General features: G+C 48.2%; 8 protein-coding genes; 4 read left to right on the forward strand and 4 right to left on the reverse strand.

Moving 5' to 3' along the window:
- Positions 1 to 61: 61 nt before the first annotated feature.
- Positions 62 to 1,693, reverse strand: CNAG_05623 (chorismate synthase). XM_012198496.1 has 5 exons: positions 1,510 to 1,693; positions 1,380 to 1,457; positions 550 to 1,325; positions 340 to 498; positions 62 to 279 (listed from the first exon to the last, which is right to left on the reverse strand). Exons 1-5 carry the CDS (start codon positions 1,597 to 1,599, stop codon positions 117 to 119), a joined length of 1,266 nt encoding a protein of 421 aa, XP_012053886.1. The 5' UTR covers positions 1,600 to 1,693; the 3' UTR covers positions 62 to 116.
- A 95-nt stretch (positions 1,694 to 1,788) lies between these two features.
- On the forward strand, positions 1,789 to 3,254 carry CNAG_05624 (hypothetical protein). XM_012198291.1 has 3 exons: positions 1,789 to 2,200; positions 2,272 to 2,592; positions 2,646 to 3,254. Exons 1-3 carry the CDS (start codon positions 1,838 to 1,840, stop codon positions 3,150 to 3,152), a joined length of 1,191 nt encoding a protein of 396 aa, XP_012053681.1. The 5' UTR covers positions 1,789 to 1,837; the 3' UTR covers positions 3,153 to 3,254.
- Positions 3,255 to 3,547: 293 nt separating this feature from the next.
- On the forward strand, positions 3,548 to 5,523 carry CNAG_08029 (hypothetical protein). The gene is made up of 4 exons (XM_012198563.1): positions 3,548 to 4,025; positions 4,078 to 4,292; positions 4,355 to 4,565; positions 4,621 to 5,523. The coding sequence occupies exons 1-4, from the start codon at positions 3,591 to 3,593 to the stop codon at positions 5,425 to 5,427; spliced, it is 1,668 nt and encodes a 555-aa protein (XP_012053953.1). The 5' UTR covers positions 3,548 to 3,590; the 3' UTR covers positions 5,428 to 5,523.
- Positions 5,478 to 6,758, reverse strand: CNAG_05626 (hypothetical protein). XM_012198497.1 has 4 exons: positions 6,453 to 6,758; positions 6,009 to 6,393; positions 5,807 to 5,936; positions 5,478 to 5,709 (listed from the first exon to the last, which is right to left on the reverse strand). The coding sequence occupies exons 1-4, from the start codon at positions 6,651 to 6,653 to the stop codon at positions 5,565 to 5,567; spliced, it is 861 nt and encodes a 286-aa protein (XP_012053887.1). The 5' UTR covers positions 6,654 to 6,758; the 3' UTR covers positions 5,478 to 5,564.
- Positions 6,759 to 6,879: 121 nt separating this feature from the next.
- Positions 6,880 to 9,521, forward strand: CNAG_05627 (ATP-dependent rRNA helicase SPB4). XM_012198292.1 has 6 exons: positions 6,880 to 6,989; positions 7,052 to 7,267; positions 7,324 to 7,875; positions 7,930 to 8,387; positions 8,456 to 8,865; positions 8,943 to 9,521. Exons 1-6 carry the CDS (start codon positions 6,913 to 6,915, stop codon positions 9,405 to 9,407), a joined length of 2,178 nt encoding a protein of 725 aa, XP_012053682.1. The 5' UTR covers positions 6,880 to 6,912; the 3' UTR covers positions 9,408 to 9,521.
- On the reverse strand, positions 9,439 to 12,645 carry CNAG_05628 (hypothetical protein). XM_012198293.1 has 10 exons: positions 12,540 to 12,645; positions 12,384 to 12,474; positions 12,239 to 12,326; positions 12,007 to 12,187; positions 11,758 to 11,902; positions 11,598 to 11,656; positions 11,444 to 11,536; positions 11,294 to 11,382; positions 10,425 to 11,226; positions 9,439 to 10,365 (listed from the first exon to the last, which is right to left on the reverse strand). Exons 1-10 carry the CDS (start codon positions 12,634 to 12,636, stop codon positions 9,617 to 9,619), a joined length of 2,394 nt encoding a protein of 797 aa, XP_012053683.1. The 5' UTR covers positions 12,637 to 12,645; the 3' UTR covers positions 9,439 to 9,616.
- A 125-nt stretch (positions 12,646 to 12,770) lies between these two features.
- CNAG_05629 (endoribonuclease YSH1) lies at positions 12,771 to 16,041 on the forward strand. XM_012198498.1 has 10 exons: positions 12,771 to 13,109; positions 13,174 to 13,219; positions 13,275 to 13,366; positions 13,427 to 13,764; positions 13,832 to 14,262; positions 14,337 to 14,633; positions 14,714 to 14,968; positions 15,107 to 15,248; positions 15,342 to 15,634; positions 15,718 to 16,041. Exons 1-10 carry the CDS (start codon positions 12,847 to 12,849, stop codon positions 15,871 to 15,873), a joined length of 2,313 nt encoding a protein of 770 aa, XP_012053888.1. The 5' UTR covers positions 12,771 to 12,846; the 3' UTR covers positions 15,874 to 16,041.
- CNAG_05630 (hypothetical protein) overlaps positions 15,969 to 16,402 on the reverse strand; it is a 1,761-nt gene continuing 1,327 nt past the window's right edge. The window contains exon 6 of the mRNA XM_012198499.1: positions 15,969 to 16,402. This exon is cut by the window's right edge and continues 133 nt beyond it. Within this exon, the coding sequence (XP_012053889.1) occupies positions 16,079 to 16,402 (324 nt within the window). The 3' untranslated portion in view covers positions 15,969 to 16,078.

The following is a 16,402-nucleotide window of genomic DNA, read 5'->3' on the forward strand; positions in this document are numbered from 1 at the left end:
CTACTGGGGGCAGAAGCAGATAGTCACGCATGAAGGCCACTGCGTCTGAGCCGATACCAGAATTTGTTCACATGTAGCCAATCTTAATTCATCTCTATGGTATCAAAGTATTTTCTCTATTCCTCGCCAACCTTCTGATTTTGTACTTCTCCAGCGATCTGGCCTTCCTTGATCTTCTGAACAGTATTCTTTCCGGGAAGCACCATGGTAGGGGGCAAGTGGGTGAGATCGGGAAGGAGAGAGGCGGCAGTCAATCGGGCATTTTGTTGGAGGACCATGCTAGAACACAGACAGGATCAGTGCTGACCCATGATAGGAAAGATGAAAACAGATACTTACTCCATGATGACCAGAGCGGCCATGGTCTCCACAATAGGGACAGCACGAGGAACGACACAGGGGTCGTGTCGGCCCTTGGCAGCTAACACGCCCTCGGAACCATCGTACCTGGCAGTAGGCTGTTCTTGAGCGATGGTCGCAGGAGGCTTGAAACCGATTCTAAACATATGCATTAGCTTTTGTCTCACCGAGGCCAAAGCTTGAACTTGCCTGAAGTAGATATCCTCGCCATTGGAGATACCTCCTTGAACACCACCACTCCAGTTGGTCACGGTTCTCAACCTCCTTCCCCCCGTCTTCTCATCGACGCCCTCCACGAAAGGATCGTTGTGAAGACTACCAGGGAAAGTGGATCCACGAAGACCCGAGCCGATTTCGAAAGACTTAGTCGAGGGAATAGAAAGCATGGCGTGGGCAAGGACAGCTTCGAGCTTGTCGAAACAGGGCTCACCCAGACCAAGGGGGCATCGACGGATAACACAGGTGATGGAACCACCCAAGGAATCATCCTTGGCCTTGGCAGCTCGGATAGTCTCCTCCATCTTTTTGCTAGTCTCCTTGTGAGGGCATCGGGTGATCTCCTTGTCAACTTCCTCCCTAGTAATAGTCTTCACAAGGTCCATGTAGGCTTTGCCCAAAACCTCATCCTCTTCGTCGGCGAAAGGCAAAGCGGTCTTGCCGACACTGGCAACAAAGGCAACAATCTCGACGCCAAAAGCCTCCTTCAAGTATTTCTCCGCAATCGCGCCAGCCGCAACTCGTCCGATAGTCTCACGCGCGGACGCACGACCACCGCCAGAAGAGGCCTTGACACCGTACTTGGCAAGGTAGGTGTAGTCGGCATGGGAAGGTCGGGGGTAAAGGTCAGTCTCGGCGTAGTCATGAGGTCGTTGGTCCTTGTTGTGGACAAGAAGGCCAATAGGGGTACCAAGAGTAACGCCGTGCTCGGTACCAGACTGAACATGGACAGTGTCGAACTCGGATCGCTGCAATCGTGGTTAGTGTACATTCAAAATATTTCCAAAGAAGATAAAACAAACAGCAGTAGTAATGTCGCTTTGTCCAGGTCTTCTCCTAGACAATTGCGTTTGGATGTCGGCTTCTGTCAACTGAAGTCCCTGGAATAACAAATCAGTAGCCGGTCGATTGACAATTTGCTGAGAAGCTTACAGGAGGGACGCCGTCAACGATACAGCCGACACTCTTGCAATGGCTTTCGCCGTAGGTATGTACTCGGTAAAGAGTTCCGAAGCTAGACATTGTCTTTTTAGTGAGAATATAGATGATGAAAGGAAAATGAGGAGTGAATCGCTGGATAAAAAACCGGGGCAAGTAGGAGTCGGATGGAGGACGATTCTGAATTTTGGAGTCAAAGGCCGCCATTATGGCTGCTGGGATATTTTTACTCAATCGGTCCGAGGGGACTTTCCGCTCGAGACGTTCGTTTTCGCCAATTCTTTTCGAAAACTGAGACAGCAAATAGTCACATATCGAAAACATGCCCCGCCCGGGTCAGCAAGCAGCTCGTAGGAAAAGAGCTCGCGTCTCTACTACTCCCGATCCATCGACAAACCGAGAGGAGCAAGGCTCTCCCAATCCTCGTGCGCGATGTCTGCCTGTTGCAGACCTCCCAGCCGACTTTGATGGCATGCCAGAAAATGGAGCACAATACCTGGCAATGGTTATGAGGAACAACGAGGAATTACCTTGGTCTACACGAATGGAAGGATGGACACCGGCTGTAGAGAATGAGACGGAAGTCAGACCAGACAATGGCCAACCAGCTGGTAGGAGACACATGGCATTACCTCAAGGAAGCTGGGAAGTACTCTTCCCTCTTCATTTCCAAAATTATCGAAAGGCATGTAGTGTCGCAATTTAGATATTTGGCATAAGCTGACCAATTAATCTTCCCCGCTCTATCATTATCAGAACTTGGCTGAAAGTTGGCCTCCATCACCACCTCTATCGTATCCTCAAGAATATCCGCCTTTGCCCGAAGCAAATCGACGGTCTGAATGGTACATGTTCATCAATGGTTATCCAATGGAACAGCATGCGAAGCCATTACAGAGAGGCACGAAGGGCAAAGAAAAGGCTCTTGAGTTGACAGAGGAAGAAGTCATGAATGAAGGGGCAAACGATAGTCAGAATGCTCAAGAAGGAGCCAGCGGAGAGCCTTCCGCAGAATTGAAAGGGAACAGGGGTAAACATAGGGAACCTCTCGTCAGTGTGGTCCAAGGGTTGAACTCGGTGAGCCGTCGTTTTTGCGGTTAAACATATACCGTAACTAATATGGACCACAGAATGAAGCTGTCCGAATACTCTCACATTTTGCCCATTGGCTGACTGAATCTATAACCCAACTTCCGACACCCTTCCCCACATCACCTGAACTCCTCCCGACCCAACCGGATGGACCAATGGATCCTCCTTCTCCTGCATCATCTTCAACAGCTCGGCCTCCCAATCCATTTCCTCCACATTACGCTCAGTGGATCCTGGCTCTTCTCATGATCGTCGATTCTCATCTTTCGGGGGGACAAATATCGACCCTTCGAGATCTTGCACGTGCAGCTATGAGGGTAGCAGGCTGGCGGTGGATTCGTGGGGTCGTAGTGAGGGACGTGAATGAAGGATGGAAGCTCGGTGGTCAAGGCTGGAGATTGGTGACGGCATCCACAGAGAACGAGGGAGGCGAAGAGGAGAACGTAGATGAGATGCTTGCGAGATGCTGGGTGGTCGTACATGCTGTTGTTGCTGGATGGGCCCAACGAGATTTGCTTGATGATCTGGAAAATCTGTTTAAGTAGGTCTTTGGCTTGGGAAGGTAGCTTTTATACATCAAACACAATGGGAGGCATCGACCAATGTATAACACTTGGTGACGACTATGCAGCGTGATATGTTCATTTATTGTCTGATTGGAAAATAAAGATTTCATTTTCTATGCCTGCGCAACAACAGTACAGTACTGGTACAGACAACAACAACGGAACGGAAAAGTCGAGCGAGTAGGGATGAAGGGGTGTGAAAGATGGTAACAAGCTACTTTGATATCAAAAGCGCTGCATTGAGTACGTCTTTACATCTACAGTTTAGCAACGAGGGAATATAAAGTGATACACAATAATCAGAGAAGCCATAAGCATTGAAGACGATGGACAAAGTGGATCCATCCGTCACGTCTCAGGATAATTGTTTTGCTTGCTGGTTGGTTATCAACGCGACGCGTTTGACACTGTTTATCTATGTGCGTTTCCCCTCGGATTTGCTTCTTGAGCTTCTGCGTTCGTTTAATCGTCATCTTGCCCCAGTCACATCCTGTGTCACTAGAGGAGGACCCTTCACAGTCCTTAATGTCCATCTCCAAATCCCCCTCTCTCGATCTTTGTCTCGCAACTCTCCACGAACTTCTCCATCCCTCACCCATCCTCTCACTCCTCCTCTCCGCTCTCGATCTCTCTGCACATTTTCAACTCTTTGCACAGCAGCTCTCCTCCGATGCCGCACTCGTATCAGCTTTGCATGAGAAACACTATTATATGATGCACGAGTCAGGTATCAATGAGGAAGAGGAGATATCGAAAGGGTATTTGTTGGATAGCTCTGAAGGGGAGAAAGTCAAACATATACGGTATCGGAAAGAAGGGGTATTCGATGCCTCTATTCGTTTGAGAAAACATGTAAGCGATGGAAATCGACTCTGTGCCGGGTAGAGACTGACCCACGGCTAAGCACATTGCAACGTCTCTTGCCATGGTCAAACGGAACCCTCGCCAAGTCAAATTTCTCATCGACCTGTACTTTCCAGATATTGATCCGGAAGACCACTCCTATCGCAAGGACGAACGCATTTTTATAAGCTGTATGAAGCGCTCCCAAGCGAGAATGATGCTGGAAGGGCGGAAAACAGTAATCAAGTGGTACAAAGATGCCATAGAGGTTTTTGAGTAAGTCTTAAGAAATATCTGACATCCATTGGCGTCTTCCTGCTCATAATTCTTTCATATAGTGCGCATGAGCCTCCATTACCCTATCGAACGTTCTTTTATGGCGAGACTAGCTCTGTTGCCCATGGACGGGCGTTGTCCCAGGCCTTATTAGAGGAATGTCAGGAAATTGTTCAGGAAGCGAGGGATTTCGAAGCTTTATTGGCCGGTGATGGGTCTTGGCAAGGGGAGAAGTGGACTAGCAGTAAAAGGAAGGGCCGCGATGTCAGACGGGCAAGTACTGATCACTGATCCAGTTGCTTGTTCAGAAAGCTAATCCAGTGAGCAGTATACGATGACAGCCATCGTAACAGACAGCAAGAGTACAGATAAATCTCCTCCGGTAAAACCCGCACGCCAACCTCGGGTCTCTCTACCCGCCAATCTCGATGTCAACATCAATTCACCGCCTGCTACCGACAACGATAAACGTACAACATCCCCACCAAGCGATTCTGAAAGTGTACGCGCCCGGACATTACCCCGTTTATCATTCTCCTCCAGTTCCATTCGCAAGGCAAGCGGTGCGTGGTTACGAGATGATAATCAGGCGGAAGCGGAGAGGACACCCTCGAGAGCGCCGGTACAGACCAATGCGCAAAAGGCAGTTTCTCTGATTGGGAAGACGGATGCAACTTCGCCTCTCCCATCAAGGACGGCTTATCCCGAGAAGTCGCCAGAGTTACCCAAACGTCAATCGCGCCATCCAAGAGCGACTGACAAACGTGTTATATTACCTGTTTCTTCGCCTTCATCGCCTTCATCTCCTCATACGAAAGCAGCGGAACCTGTAAAAGCTAACAAGGAGACGGAAAGTGAGTGGGCGGCAAAAGAGAGGAGGGTAGAAGAAGCGCGTCTGCGGCGGTCTTTAGGTGGAGCCAAATTGGGGGATGGAGGTAGAGAGGGAATGGAGATTGGTGCTACTCCAGCTACCCCGGCCCAGAAGCCAGAGACACCCACTTCCCTCCATATAAAAACTACGTCAGCGAAGAAGAAACGTCCGAGACAGTCGTTTCCCCTTTCAGGACCCGAGTTTTCTCGAGATGCGGGGTCTGGGACCGGAAGCGCAAAGAAGCGACCAAAAATCATCGAATAAGACAATCTATGGTTAGTTGCAAGGCGCCAATCGCTAGTTCAGACGGTAAAGTAAAGTAGAGAAGTGAATGCATGCATTGGAGATGAGGCTTATGCCAGGGTAGAAAGAACAGTTATGACGTTGTGAGCTACATTTACTTATAAACCAGCGGCAACGTTGCCGCCAGCGGCCTCCCATTTACGCATAGAATCGAGGACCTTTTCGGCTACTTGCTCGGCAGAGGTAGCTTTCCCAAACGCGTCTACAAATTGACCGAGGGGGTCCATAAGGTAGAAGAAGATACTAAGGGCAAAAAGTAAGCACTGTGTTGTGTTGTACTGAAAAGGCATGTTATGTGATATGGTGCAACGCAATGGATACCAGTGAAACTTGAACTGACCTGTGGTCGACGAGATAGTCATCGGCGGCAGTAGCATTAGGAGGTGTAGAGAAGTAAACCCTGTACATTTTACAGGTCTTTTTTACCGCTTCATAGTCTCCCAGTAAACCAATCATTCTGGGGTGGAATTCTATTGCACATTTTCATTTGGAATTAGCGTTTGACACAAACAGGTAGTGAAATCGGACTTTTTGCAACTCACCTTGAATGTACTTGTTTACCTGCGGTAAAGTATCTCTCGCAGGGTCAACAGTAATAAATATAGGGGTTACCTCGGTCTTTCCAGTAGCCTTATCAACCATCTCCACCGCTTCACCCATCTTGTCTAATTCTTCGGGACAGATATCGGGACAGTGTGTGAATCCAAAGTAGATTAAACTCCATTTCCCTCTCAAATCTTGCTCGGTAAATGTCTCGCCTTTGTGGGTAGTCAAGGTGAAGGGACCGCCGATCGACGGTCTACCGACCGACTTGGATGCGTTTTCTTGACGTCGACGGTCTTGCACCTTGGCTTTCTCAGATTCAAAGTACATGTAGAGTCCGATACCAGTGAGGAGGAAGAGGGAGGCAGCTTTCCATGTAAAAGGCTAATTTTTGTGGTCAACCCTCACTTCTTGACATGTTTTTTTTTCTGCAAGATACTTACTCCAACGGTACTTTGATCACGAGCCTTTTGCTGCTGTTGATCCAGACCGGATTGGGATGGAGGTGTCTCAGAGGCGAAGCTTCTGGCAAATACGGCTTGGGTTGCCGGGCGAGGGGCTGGAGGGCGAGCCGAGAATCTGGGAAGTATTGCTGTACGCAAAGAGCTGGAAGGGCGAGAGAGTGTCGTTCTGAGGGTGTTCATCGTGGGTTATATATAGGTACGTGGCTGGAGGAGAAAATGGGATTCCAAGTCCGTTCAATTCTTGATTTGTAACTCGTCTGGACGGCTACTCGAGGAGGACCGACGGAGGAACAAGTCGGAATTCTTATATTACGTGATCATGAGAAATACACCACCGATATAAACGGGATCACGTGACTCGGGAATTGTTTACTGTCATGTTTTTTTGGCCGCCTACAATAGATGCCAGCAATAATAGTACATTGTATCGGAAACCACAATGGACGCTCCAGTACCAGCAGCACCAGCATTCGGCGGATCATGGACAAAGCTCAATCCCCCACTTTCTCCATGGATGTGAGAAGCTTCCCACCACATTGCTCAATCCGTCTATTCCTCCCGCTGACATACATCTCTAGCATGGATGTCATCAACACCATGGGCTTCAAGAATATGACTCCTGTTCAAGCAGGTACTATTCCGAGAGCGGTGAAGAATCAGGACTGTGTAGTGGAGGCTGTTACTGGCTCTGGTAAAACTTTGGCATTCACGATCCCCGTCTTGGAACGATTGTCAAGACGAGAAGAACCGTATAAGAAGGGCGAGATTGCCGCCATAGTTGTTGCGCCTACACGGTGTGTTATCTTCCTGTAATAAACTGGCTTTCTCGCTCATATGTTTATTCTTCTAGGGAACTGGCCACTCAAATACATGCCGTCTTCGACCACTTCCTGTCATCTCTCATCCCTCCGGAAAGTGAAGACGAGACTGGCGATGTTGAAGCTTATGCTCCACCTGTTGCATCTTCATCACGTTCACCATCTCCTCAAATCCCTGACAGACCTCTGTTCCCTTTCCCTATGCTTGTAACCTCGGGAACTCCCACTCCCTATGAGACTTTTCAGTCCACCCATCCATCGATTCTTATCGGTACCCCAGGACGTCTCGCCGCATTTCTCCTCAATCCTCGCGGCCTGGCTATAGTCCGAGTATCAGAATTGGATGTTCTTGTCCTCGACGAAGCTGACAGGCTGTTATCAAGCCCTGATCACAGGAGAGATGTTGAGAGAATTATGCGTCATCTACCCAAGCAGCGCCGAACCCATTTGTTTTCAGCTACCATGACCGATGCGGTGGAGGAGATGATAGGGTTGGGCCTTCGTAATCCGGTCAGAATTGTTGTCAACCTGAAGGATAAGAGGAAGAATGGCGAAGAGCCCAGAGAACGAAGGACTCCTATGGCGTGAGTTTCTCTTACGGGTATGTTCGTTTGTCTGTGTTCTGATTGCTTCGGTAGTCTCCAGAATACATACCTAGTCTGCCGGCACGCCGAAAAAACTCTACAGCTTATCCGCCTCCTCCTCTCCGAATCCACGAAACACGAAAGATCCAAATTCATAGTCTACTTCTCCACTTGCGCTGCTGTCGATTACTTTTATCGCATTCTTTCCCGACTCCTACCGCTCTCAAAATTCCATCTGACTTCTTTCCACGGTGAACTGCCGCCAAAGATCCGAGAGACTGCGCTTTCAACATTCACATCGCATCCCTCATCCCATTTATCCCCGGCAGTCCTGTTATGTACGGACGTAGCGGCAAGAGGCGTGGATTTCCCGGATATAGATGTTGTAGTGCAGTATGATGCGCCTACGGACCCCAAAACGTTTAGCCATCGAGCTGGAAGGACGGCTAGAGCCGGAAGACGAGGAAAGGCGGTCGTTCTATTAGGTAAAGGTCGTGAAGAGGATTATGTCGGTACGTTCCAGTCCGCAAACCCAGCCATTAAAAAAGAGAAAGGCAAAAAGCTCAGAAGTCCATTTTAGATTTCCTGAACATTCGTAAAATTCCCTTGACCAAACAACCATATATCAACGCTTCTCTAGAAGAAGTTGACACTCCCCAAACCCTCGATCCTGAAGCCACGACTCTTCTTCATTCGATCCGTCAAATCATCCTCACCGACCGTGAGCTCTCTGACAAGGCTGCAAAGTCATTCGTCTCGGCATTCAGGGCATACTCGAAACATGAAGCGTCTTTCATCTTCCGGACTTCAGACTTTGATTTCAACTCTCAAGCGATTAGCTTTGGGTTACTGAGATTACCAGCGATGCCGGAGATCAAAGATTGGAAAAAGAAGAAGGAGGCAGAGAGACAGAGATTGGAGAAGATTAAGAGCGAGGGTGGGGAAGTAGAGGAAAGGGAAGTCATCGAGTGGGAGGATGCTGATGTAAACGTAAGTCTTCTCTTATCTCATCATTACTCCTGTTTCAATATTGAGGAATGAAGGGGCGCTGATGCTCTTTTAAAAAGTGGGATACTTTCGCCTACGCATCAAAACAACGCGAAGCTTCTCGTCTTGCCGCTCTCGCGCAAAGAGCTGACAATCAATCATCCAATGATGCGGCTAGAGCCGAAGCCCGAGTCAAACGAAAGATAAAAGCAGAAATGCGAGAAGCATGGTCCGAACAAAAAGAACGGAAAATGAGAAAGGAAGAAAGGAGGGAGAAGAAGGATGCAAAGAAAAAATATGAATGGGAGTTGGAGCAGGCAAATGGTGAGGAGGATCGACAGAGTGATTTGGTGAATATCGCCAAAGCGCAAGCAGAAAGGAAGAAGAGGAAAGAAAGGGAAGAAAAGGGCTGGGATGAAGAGATGGGAAAAGAGTATAAGAGTCTGAAGCGAGAGATCAAGGAGGAAAAGTCTGTCAACAAGTCGAGTAAGGGCGGAGCTGGTGGAGGAGGTATAGGTGGTGGTATGTTTGATGATCTCGAGTAATGTTTCATCCAATTTTTTTTTTGGATTTTGATTTCACATAGGTCGAAAGAGTTGTATACATACGGTGCGAATCAACGTTATCAGCATGACATCGTGAGCAAAAACTATTTGTCGTGATACAAAATGGTTCGTTACGAAAAAGAGAAGAAACAATAAATGAACATCTAAAAATCTTGTCTATTCACCCCATCCCATAAGCCCAAGCCATCTCACGCCCACGGGTTATCTTCTAAATCCAGACTCATCGCGTGCTTTGGAGGATCGACAGTTACACTTGTCTCCACGTGATCCACTACTTCCTTAACGCCTGTCTGTATCTCATCCTCTGTCATCACATGAGGATCATGCGCATACACTTTCTGTACTTCTTCAACTCTTCCTCCTATTCCTCTCGTTCTCTCCATCGCACCTACGTTCGTATCCGTCTCTGGTATCTCGTCAATGATAGTTTTGCGATACACATGAACAGGGGCATTCGTCTGCGGTTCTCCTCGCCTACGTTCGCGTTCCCGGGCGGCTTCAACAGCTTTGTAATCTTCCTTGACTAGATCGACCGCGTCGGGGGGTAATTTTTTTGTGGTTGATGGCTTAACTGACTTGTCAGAATCAGAGTCAGAGCTGTGGTGAGAATCATCAGGGTGATTGAAGGACACAGATCTGTTGCTTTGAGCCCCTCTGTTTTTAATACTCTTTCCGTCGTCATCATCATCGTCATCCCCAATGGAAAATGGGGAAGAAGAGGAGCCCACACCCGTATTCGCGCCCGTGCGCGTAACCCAAACAGGTGGATTTTGTCTGTGTCCCTGTTTTTGAATAACCCCTCCCTGCTGCTTCTGCTGCTGCATGACGCCTTCATCATCAGCCTCATCAGAGTCTGCTGGATATCCATTTCCATTTCCATTGCGAGTTGATGATGACGAAGAGTCGAAGCGTTGTACGGATGGAGGGTGATCTGCCCCTGTCCACTTTGTCAGGCTCTTTTCGACATCCAGTAAATGTCAATATGGTCAGACTTACATGTTCCGTACACTTTCCTGCTTTCCCCTTTCCTCTTCCCTTTCCCTTTATCTTTACTTTTGCCGTTGCTCTTGCTCTTGGCTGCTGAACTCGCCCTCCTTCTCCCTTCCCCCTGCCCCTCCCCATCGCCGAGCCCCATCCCATCTCTTACTCTCAACCCATTCCTCGTCCATCTCCCCTTCAAAATGCCTTCCTCCTCCTCCCTCCTTTTCCTTCTCGCTTCCTCTTTACTCACATCCACATTCGGGAACCCTGCGTATCCTATCCTCCTTGCTCGATCGTACATAGCGTCTTCCAACTCGTCTGCAGAATGGAAAGTGAGGCTGGGGGCATCCGAATCGTCCGAAGAATCATTGTCGAACATCCGTTCCCCCCCGGTATAGGTGGTATAGCGCCCAGTATCAAGATGAACAACCCTCGCCGCCTGTTGAGGAAGTAACGGTGCATACCCCTCTCTCTCGGCCAACCTCTCATCCACTCTCCGTTTCATACTCGTAATCAGCCCACTCTGTCCCTTCATCCTCGCCTCATCCCCTGGCTTTGGCATCCAATACTTCATCTTCCCGCCTTTCGCGTACCTCAATCCCGCTCTTATCCTCTTTTGCCGACCAAGGCCATAATGCAGACCTCCCTCGGCAGGTTCATAGGCTTGGTATGATACGCCGCGGCCTTTGAATGTGTCGATAGTGTCTTGCCAGACGTCTTTGAACCCGAAGGCATCACGGAAAGCATAGATGAATGGAAGACGGGCCGCGTAGACGAGGTTGTGGTCAATATAGTCGCTGGCTTGGAATGCGCATTGCTGGATGGTTTTGGATATTAAGGTTAGGGAGAGAGTAAAAAGTCGACGGCGGCTTGAAAGGACTTACATGAGCGATGGCGAAGATTGGCATCTCGAAACAGATCAAAGAGTCTACAAGAGCAAGAGACATGTGTTCAGGATCCGTATACGGTCCAACTATCCTCATCAAAATTAGCTTGGCCCTACCATTGAGCTCGTATTAGGGCCCGGGACTAACCTTTTCTGATGGCACCCATGGCTACGAGTAAGGATATACCGATACTTTGCCAGAAAGAAAAGAACAGAATTCCTTTGACACAGAGGAATTTGGCTACGGAAGAGACTTAATTCCAAGGGTCATGAAGCCTTGGGGAGGAATAATCCCTACTTACGAACTGGTCTGAAAGGCTTCAAGTCTTTGTTTACCGCAACCCAGAACATAGCTAAACAGCTACATACCAGCCACTGTGGTCAGCCTAACTAATTACTAATCCCCTCGCCTTCCACTTTGGTTTGACATTTGGCATGTCAAACTTTAAAGGGAAAACTTACTAGAGGCTCAGGCAGATACTGATATTGTATGCAATACTGACATACGTGTATCCTGAATCAGCGGCGAATCTGCCTTCTCGGTAGGTTCCAGTCGCTTTGAGAGCTACAGTGGCGAGCACTAACAAGGGCTTCACTTGTACATATTCTACAAAGGGTTACATGTGTAAGCTGGTTGTTTAGTTTGCTAGTCCAGCCTAAACCAATGACCGACTGATTGTGACCGTAACTGTGAAAATGGGTATGACTTACGAAGCACGCCCCGTTTCAGGTTCAAAAGCACCCATGGATCGCTTACATCCATTGGCTGAAGGAAGATGTTTACAGGAAACGGATGAGGTATTGGTGGACGTCCATGGAGTATTATAAGGAGTGAACGTTCACCGCCAAGATATGTAATGAGCAGTTGAAGAAAGGTGTAAATCACAAACGCCTAAAGCCGTGTAAGCTGTCTCTAATCGCCATGGATAGAGAAAGCATATACCTCGTATAGATCACGAATGGCGTCAATGAAGAATGCAGCCTCAAGTGAGAACAAAGCTATGAGAGAAGAGATGGCATAGAGGGGAACCCTGTCACAGACGGAACTTGTGAGCGAACTTTATGAAAACACTATGAGCCTGACGGACATCACCATGATTCTTACTACCGCCCTTTGTAGTGTAGGCTTTCGATAGTTCTTCAATTGCAGGACGATGGACATCATGGATACCGCAGTGGCTACAGCGACGTTGCGGGTAAGCGACAAGATGTCCTACTGGGAACGACGAGGAGGAAATACGGACCAACTGCTGTGAATATTCCAGACATGGCCAGGAGCCATACTGGGAGATGGTTCCCTGCGCCTGCGTCTGTGTCGCCTTGCTGTATTGTTGTGGACATGGACGGTATGGTGCATGCTGATGGAGTGATAAGATAAATACGGTCATTGTCTCCGCGGACTACTCGGCGGCCGGGACGGAATCTGTTTTTGGTCGGTCCTCTTCTCGCGACACTCTTCGTTATTGGCCTGCAGTGCGCTGTTGTAATATGTAATAATACTCTCTCTCTTTCTCCTGCACATCTCCCTTGCAACACCCACACCAGTTACAGATGATCCCGAGACGCCGCCACTTCAAGCCGGCTCCCCAGCCAACAGTACAAGTTCTCCAACCTCCGGACGAAGATGCCCCCTCACTCACAATCACCATGCTCGGCGCAGGCCAGGAAGTGGGCAGGTCCTGTTGTGTCATAGAGCACAGAGGAAAGAAGATTGTATGTGATGCCGGCCTGCACCCAGCACAACCTGGTATAGGAGCTCTGCCATTCATCGATGAACTTGATTGGTCCACTGTGGATGCGATGTTGATCACTCAGTAAATCCTATCTAAAATTTCGAGCCTGTCACATATATGAATGAGCTGACCGCCTATTTGTTAGTTTCCATGTAGATCATGCAGCCGCTTTGCCTTATATCATGGAGAAGGTATACCCTGGCTTTTTCAGATCATGGTGAAAACTTTGCTGACAGTATATCACAGACCAATTTCAAAGACGGTAACGGCAAGGTGTACATGACGCACGCTACAAAAGCTATCTATGGATTGACCATGATGGACACTGTGCGACTAAAGTAAGTCCGATCTCCTTTTTTTGGTCCCCATACACTCCTGACCCGTGTTTCCCCTTGCAGCGACCAAAATCCAGACACTTCCGGTCGTCTATACGACGAGGCCGACGTCCAATCATCCTGGCAATCCACCATAGCAGTCGACTATCATCAAGATATCGTTATCGCCGGCGGTCTGAGATTTACCCCCTACCATGCTGGCCATGTCCTTGGAGCGTCCATGTTCCTCATCGAGATTGCTGGGTTGATGATCTTGTACACAGGAGACTATTCACGGGAGGAGGACAGGCATCTGGTGATGGCGGAGATTCCACCCGTGAAACCTGATGTGATGATTTGCGAGAGTACATTTGGCGTGCATACATTACCAGACAGGAAGGAGAAGGAGGAGCAATTTACAAGTAAGCACCATCAAGAAAAATCACCCTTTCTTCCCTTTGCCTGATTAACGCGAATGATCAATAACAGCGTTGGTCGCCAACATTGTCCGAAGAGGCGGCCGATGCCTTATGCCCATCCCTTCCTTCGGAAATGGCCAAGAACTCGCCCTTCTCCTCGACGAATACTGGCATGACCATCCCGAACTTCAGAACATCCCTGTCTACTTTGCATCCTCCCTCTTCCAACGCGGTATGCGTGTCTACAAAACCTACGTCCACACTATGAACGCCAATATCCGATCGCGGTTCGCCAGGAGAGATAACCCCTTTGACTTTAGATTTGTCAAGTGGCTGAAAGATCCTCAGAAGCTTAGGGAGAATAAGGGTCCTTGTGTGATCATGTCTTCACCTCAGTTTATGAGTTTTGGACTCAGTCGTGATCTGTTGGAAGAGTGGGCGCCGGATTCCAAGAACGGGGTGATTGTCACTGGGTACTCCATCGAGGGTACTATGGCCAGGGTACGTATCATCATTTTTTCCCGTTTCTTCCTTGTTCAATCCGCTATTCTCTGACAAAAACAAATCATTATTAGACTCTCTTGAGCGAACCAGACCACATCGAATCCCTCAAAGGAGGTAACATCCCCCGCCGCTTAACAGTTAAAGAAATCTCTTTCGGCGCTCACGTCGATTATGCCCAAAATTCAAAATTCATCCAAGAAATCGGTGCTCAGCATGTTGTCCTCGTGCATGGAGAGGCTTCGCAGATGGGAAGATTGAGAGCGGCGTTGAGAGATACGTATGCAGCAAAGGGACAAGAGATTAATATCCATACGCCAAAAAATTGCGAACCTCTGACTCTTACTTTTAGACAAGAGCGGATGGTCAAAGTAAGTCTTCCTTTCCCCTTCCTTTTGAACAGTTCCACCTTCATCAGATAAACGGCTAACCAGCTCAAACTCCCCGCCAGGCTATTGGCTCCTTAGCAGCGACTCGCCCTGAACACGGTACTTCTGTCAAAGGTCTCCTCGTCTCCAAGGATTTTTCCTACACTCTCCTCTCTCCGGCCGATTTACATGATTTCACTGGTCTTTCAACGAGCACGATCATCCAAAAACAGGGAGTGGCAATAAGTGTGGATTGGGCGGTGGTGAGGTGGTATCTGGAGGGGATGTATGGGGAAGTAGAGGAAGGTGTCGTGGAGGAGGAGAAAGCTGCTTTTACAGTGAGTACTTTTGTTCTCATTTATCTAGTTATATTATTCGTCAATTTTCAATATACGTTTACATTAAACATAATAAACTTTCCTCCCTGCCAACCTATTTTGATCTGATGCGCTGATTGAAACCACTTTTGCCAACAGATTATGAACGGAGTTCAAGTGGTGCGGATATCTCCAACCGCCGTAGAACTACGATGGAAGTCAAGTTCAAGTAACGATATGATTGCCGATTCGGCTTTGGCTTTGTTGTTGGGTATAGATGGGAGCCCTGCTACAGCTAAGCGTAAGTCTATTTTCCTTCTATTCATCCATACATACAGTCGTATGCTACTTCCCGCTTGGTGCAAGGCTGATTTGCTTTCCGGGGGTTTTTTAGTCACCGCATCACCAAACAAACACGCTTGCAACCATTCCCATTCTCATTCCGACCTGCAACCCCATACCTACCCGGGCGACAAATCCGCCAAAGAAGTAGCTTCCAACCCCGAATTTGAGAGATTACGCATGTTCCTTGAAGCGCATTTCGGGCATGTAGAGGGACCGAATTTGAGACCACCCCTTCCTCGGGGAGCGGATGGGGATGGAAATGATGATCAGGATGGTGACGATTGGTTGACTATGGACGTGAAGCTTGATAATCACACAGCACGGATAGATCTGATTTCCATGGTAAGTCTTCAAGCACTAATTTTTCCTTTTTATCAACACTCTGTCATGTTTAGCTGACCCTCCGTCTCTCCTTCTACTATTAGCGAGTGGACTCTGAATCAATTGAGCTTCAGAAACGTGTGGAAACAGTGGTGGAGATGGCGTTGACAACTGTCAAGTCTCTGTCACAAACTTTTTTGGGAGGGGGGTTGGACGTCGATATGGTGGAGAAGGTAGAGCCTAGCGAGAGCGATAGTTGAATATAGCATCGTTTGCATGGATCCCAAACCTTCCATTGAGAGATCAACATTGGATGGATTAGCAAGCAGTTGAAAAGCGATGCGAGATTCTCTAACGGTCCTATACAATAAAAAAACTGCATTCTTTATGTCGTATCAGTACAACGTCGTTATTAAGTAAATATCGGGAATTGTGAAAGACCCCGAAAAAGCGCTACTTTGACTGCTATGTACTCTCATTCGTTATTTCTGTTGGTAGCCCGTTAATCTTTCCACCTAAAGAAGTTTTGACCGCTTTCACACCAGCTCCATCTCCACCATCACCATCACTATCACTATTGCTTCCGCCTTGATCATTCTCTTTACCGTTCAACGTGATGTCTCCTTCATCAATGATACACAACTCCCTCGTCGATCTAGCAGTCCCATTTTCCATCTCAGAAACACCAGAAGTCCCGGAAGGTCCAGAAATACCTTCAAGCCATTTATCATGTTGTCCAAACACTGATTCACTGTTTGGTCTCGGTTCCCTTGGTGCAGGTGATAATCT

This window comes from Cryptococcus neoformans, chromosome 14, assembly GCF_000149245.1.
Source record: "Cryptococcus neoformans var. grubii H99 chromosome 14, complete sequence".
NCBI lineage: Eukaryota > Fungi > Basidiomycota > Tremellomycetes > Tremellales > Cryptococcaceae > Cryptococcus > Cryptococcus neoformans.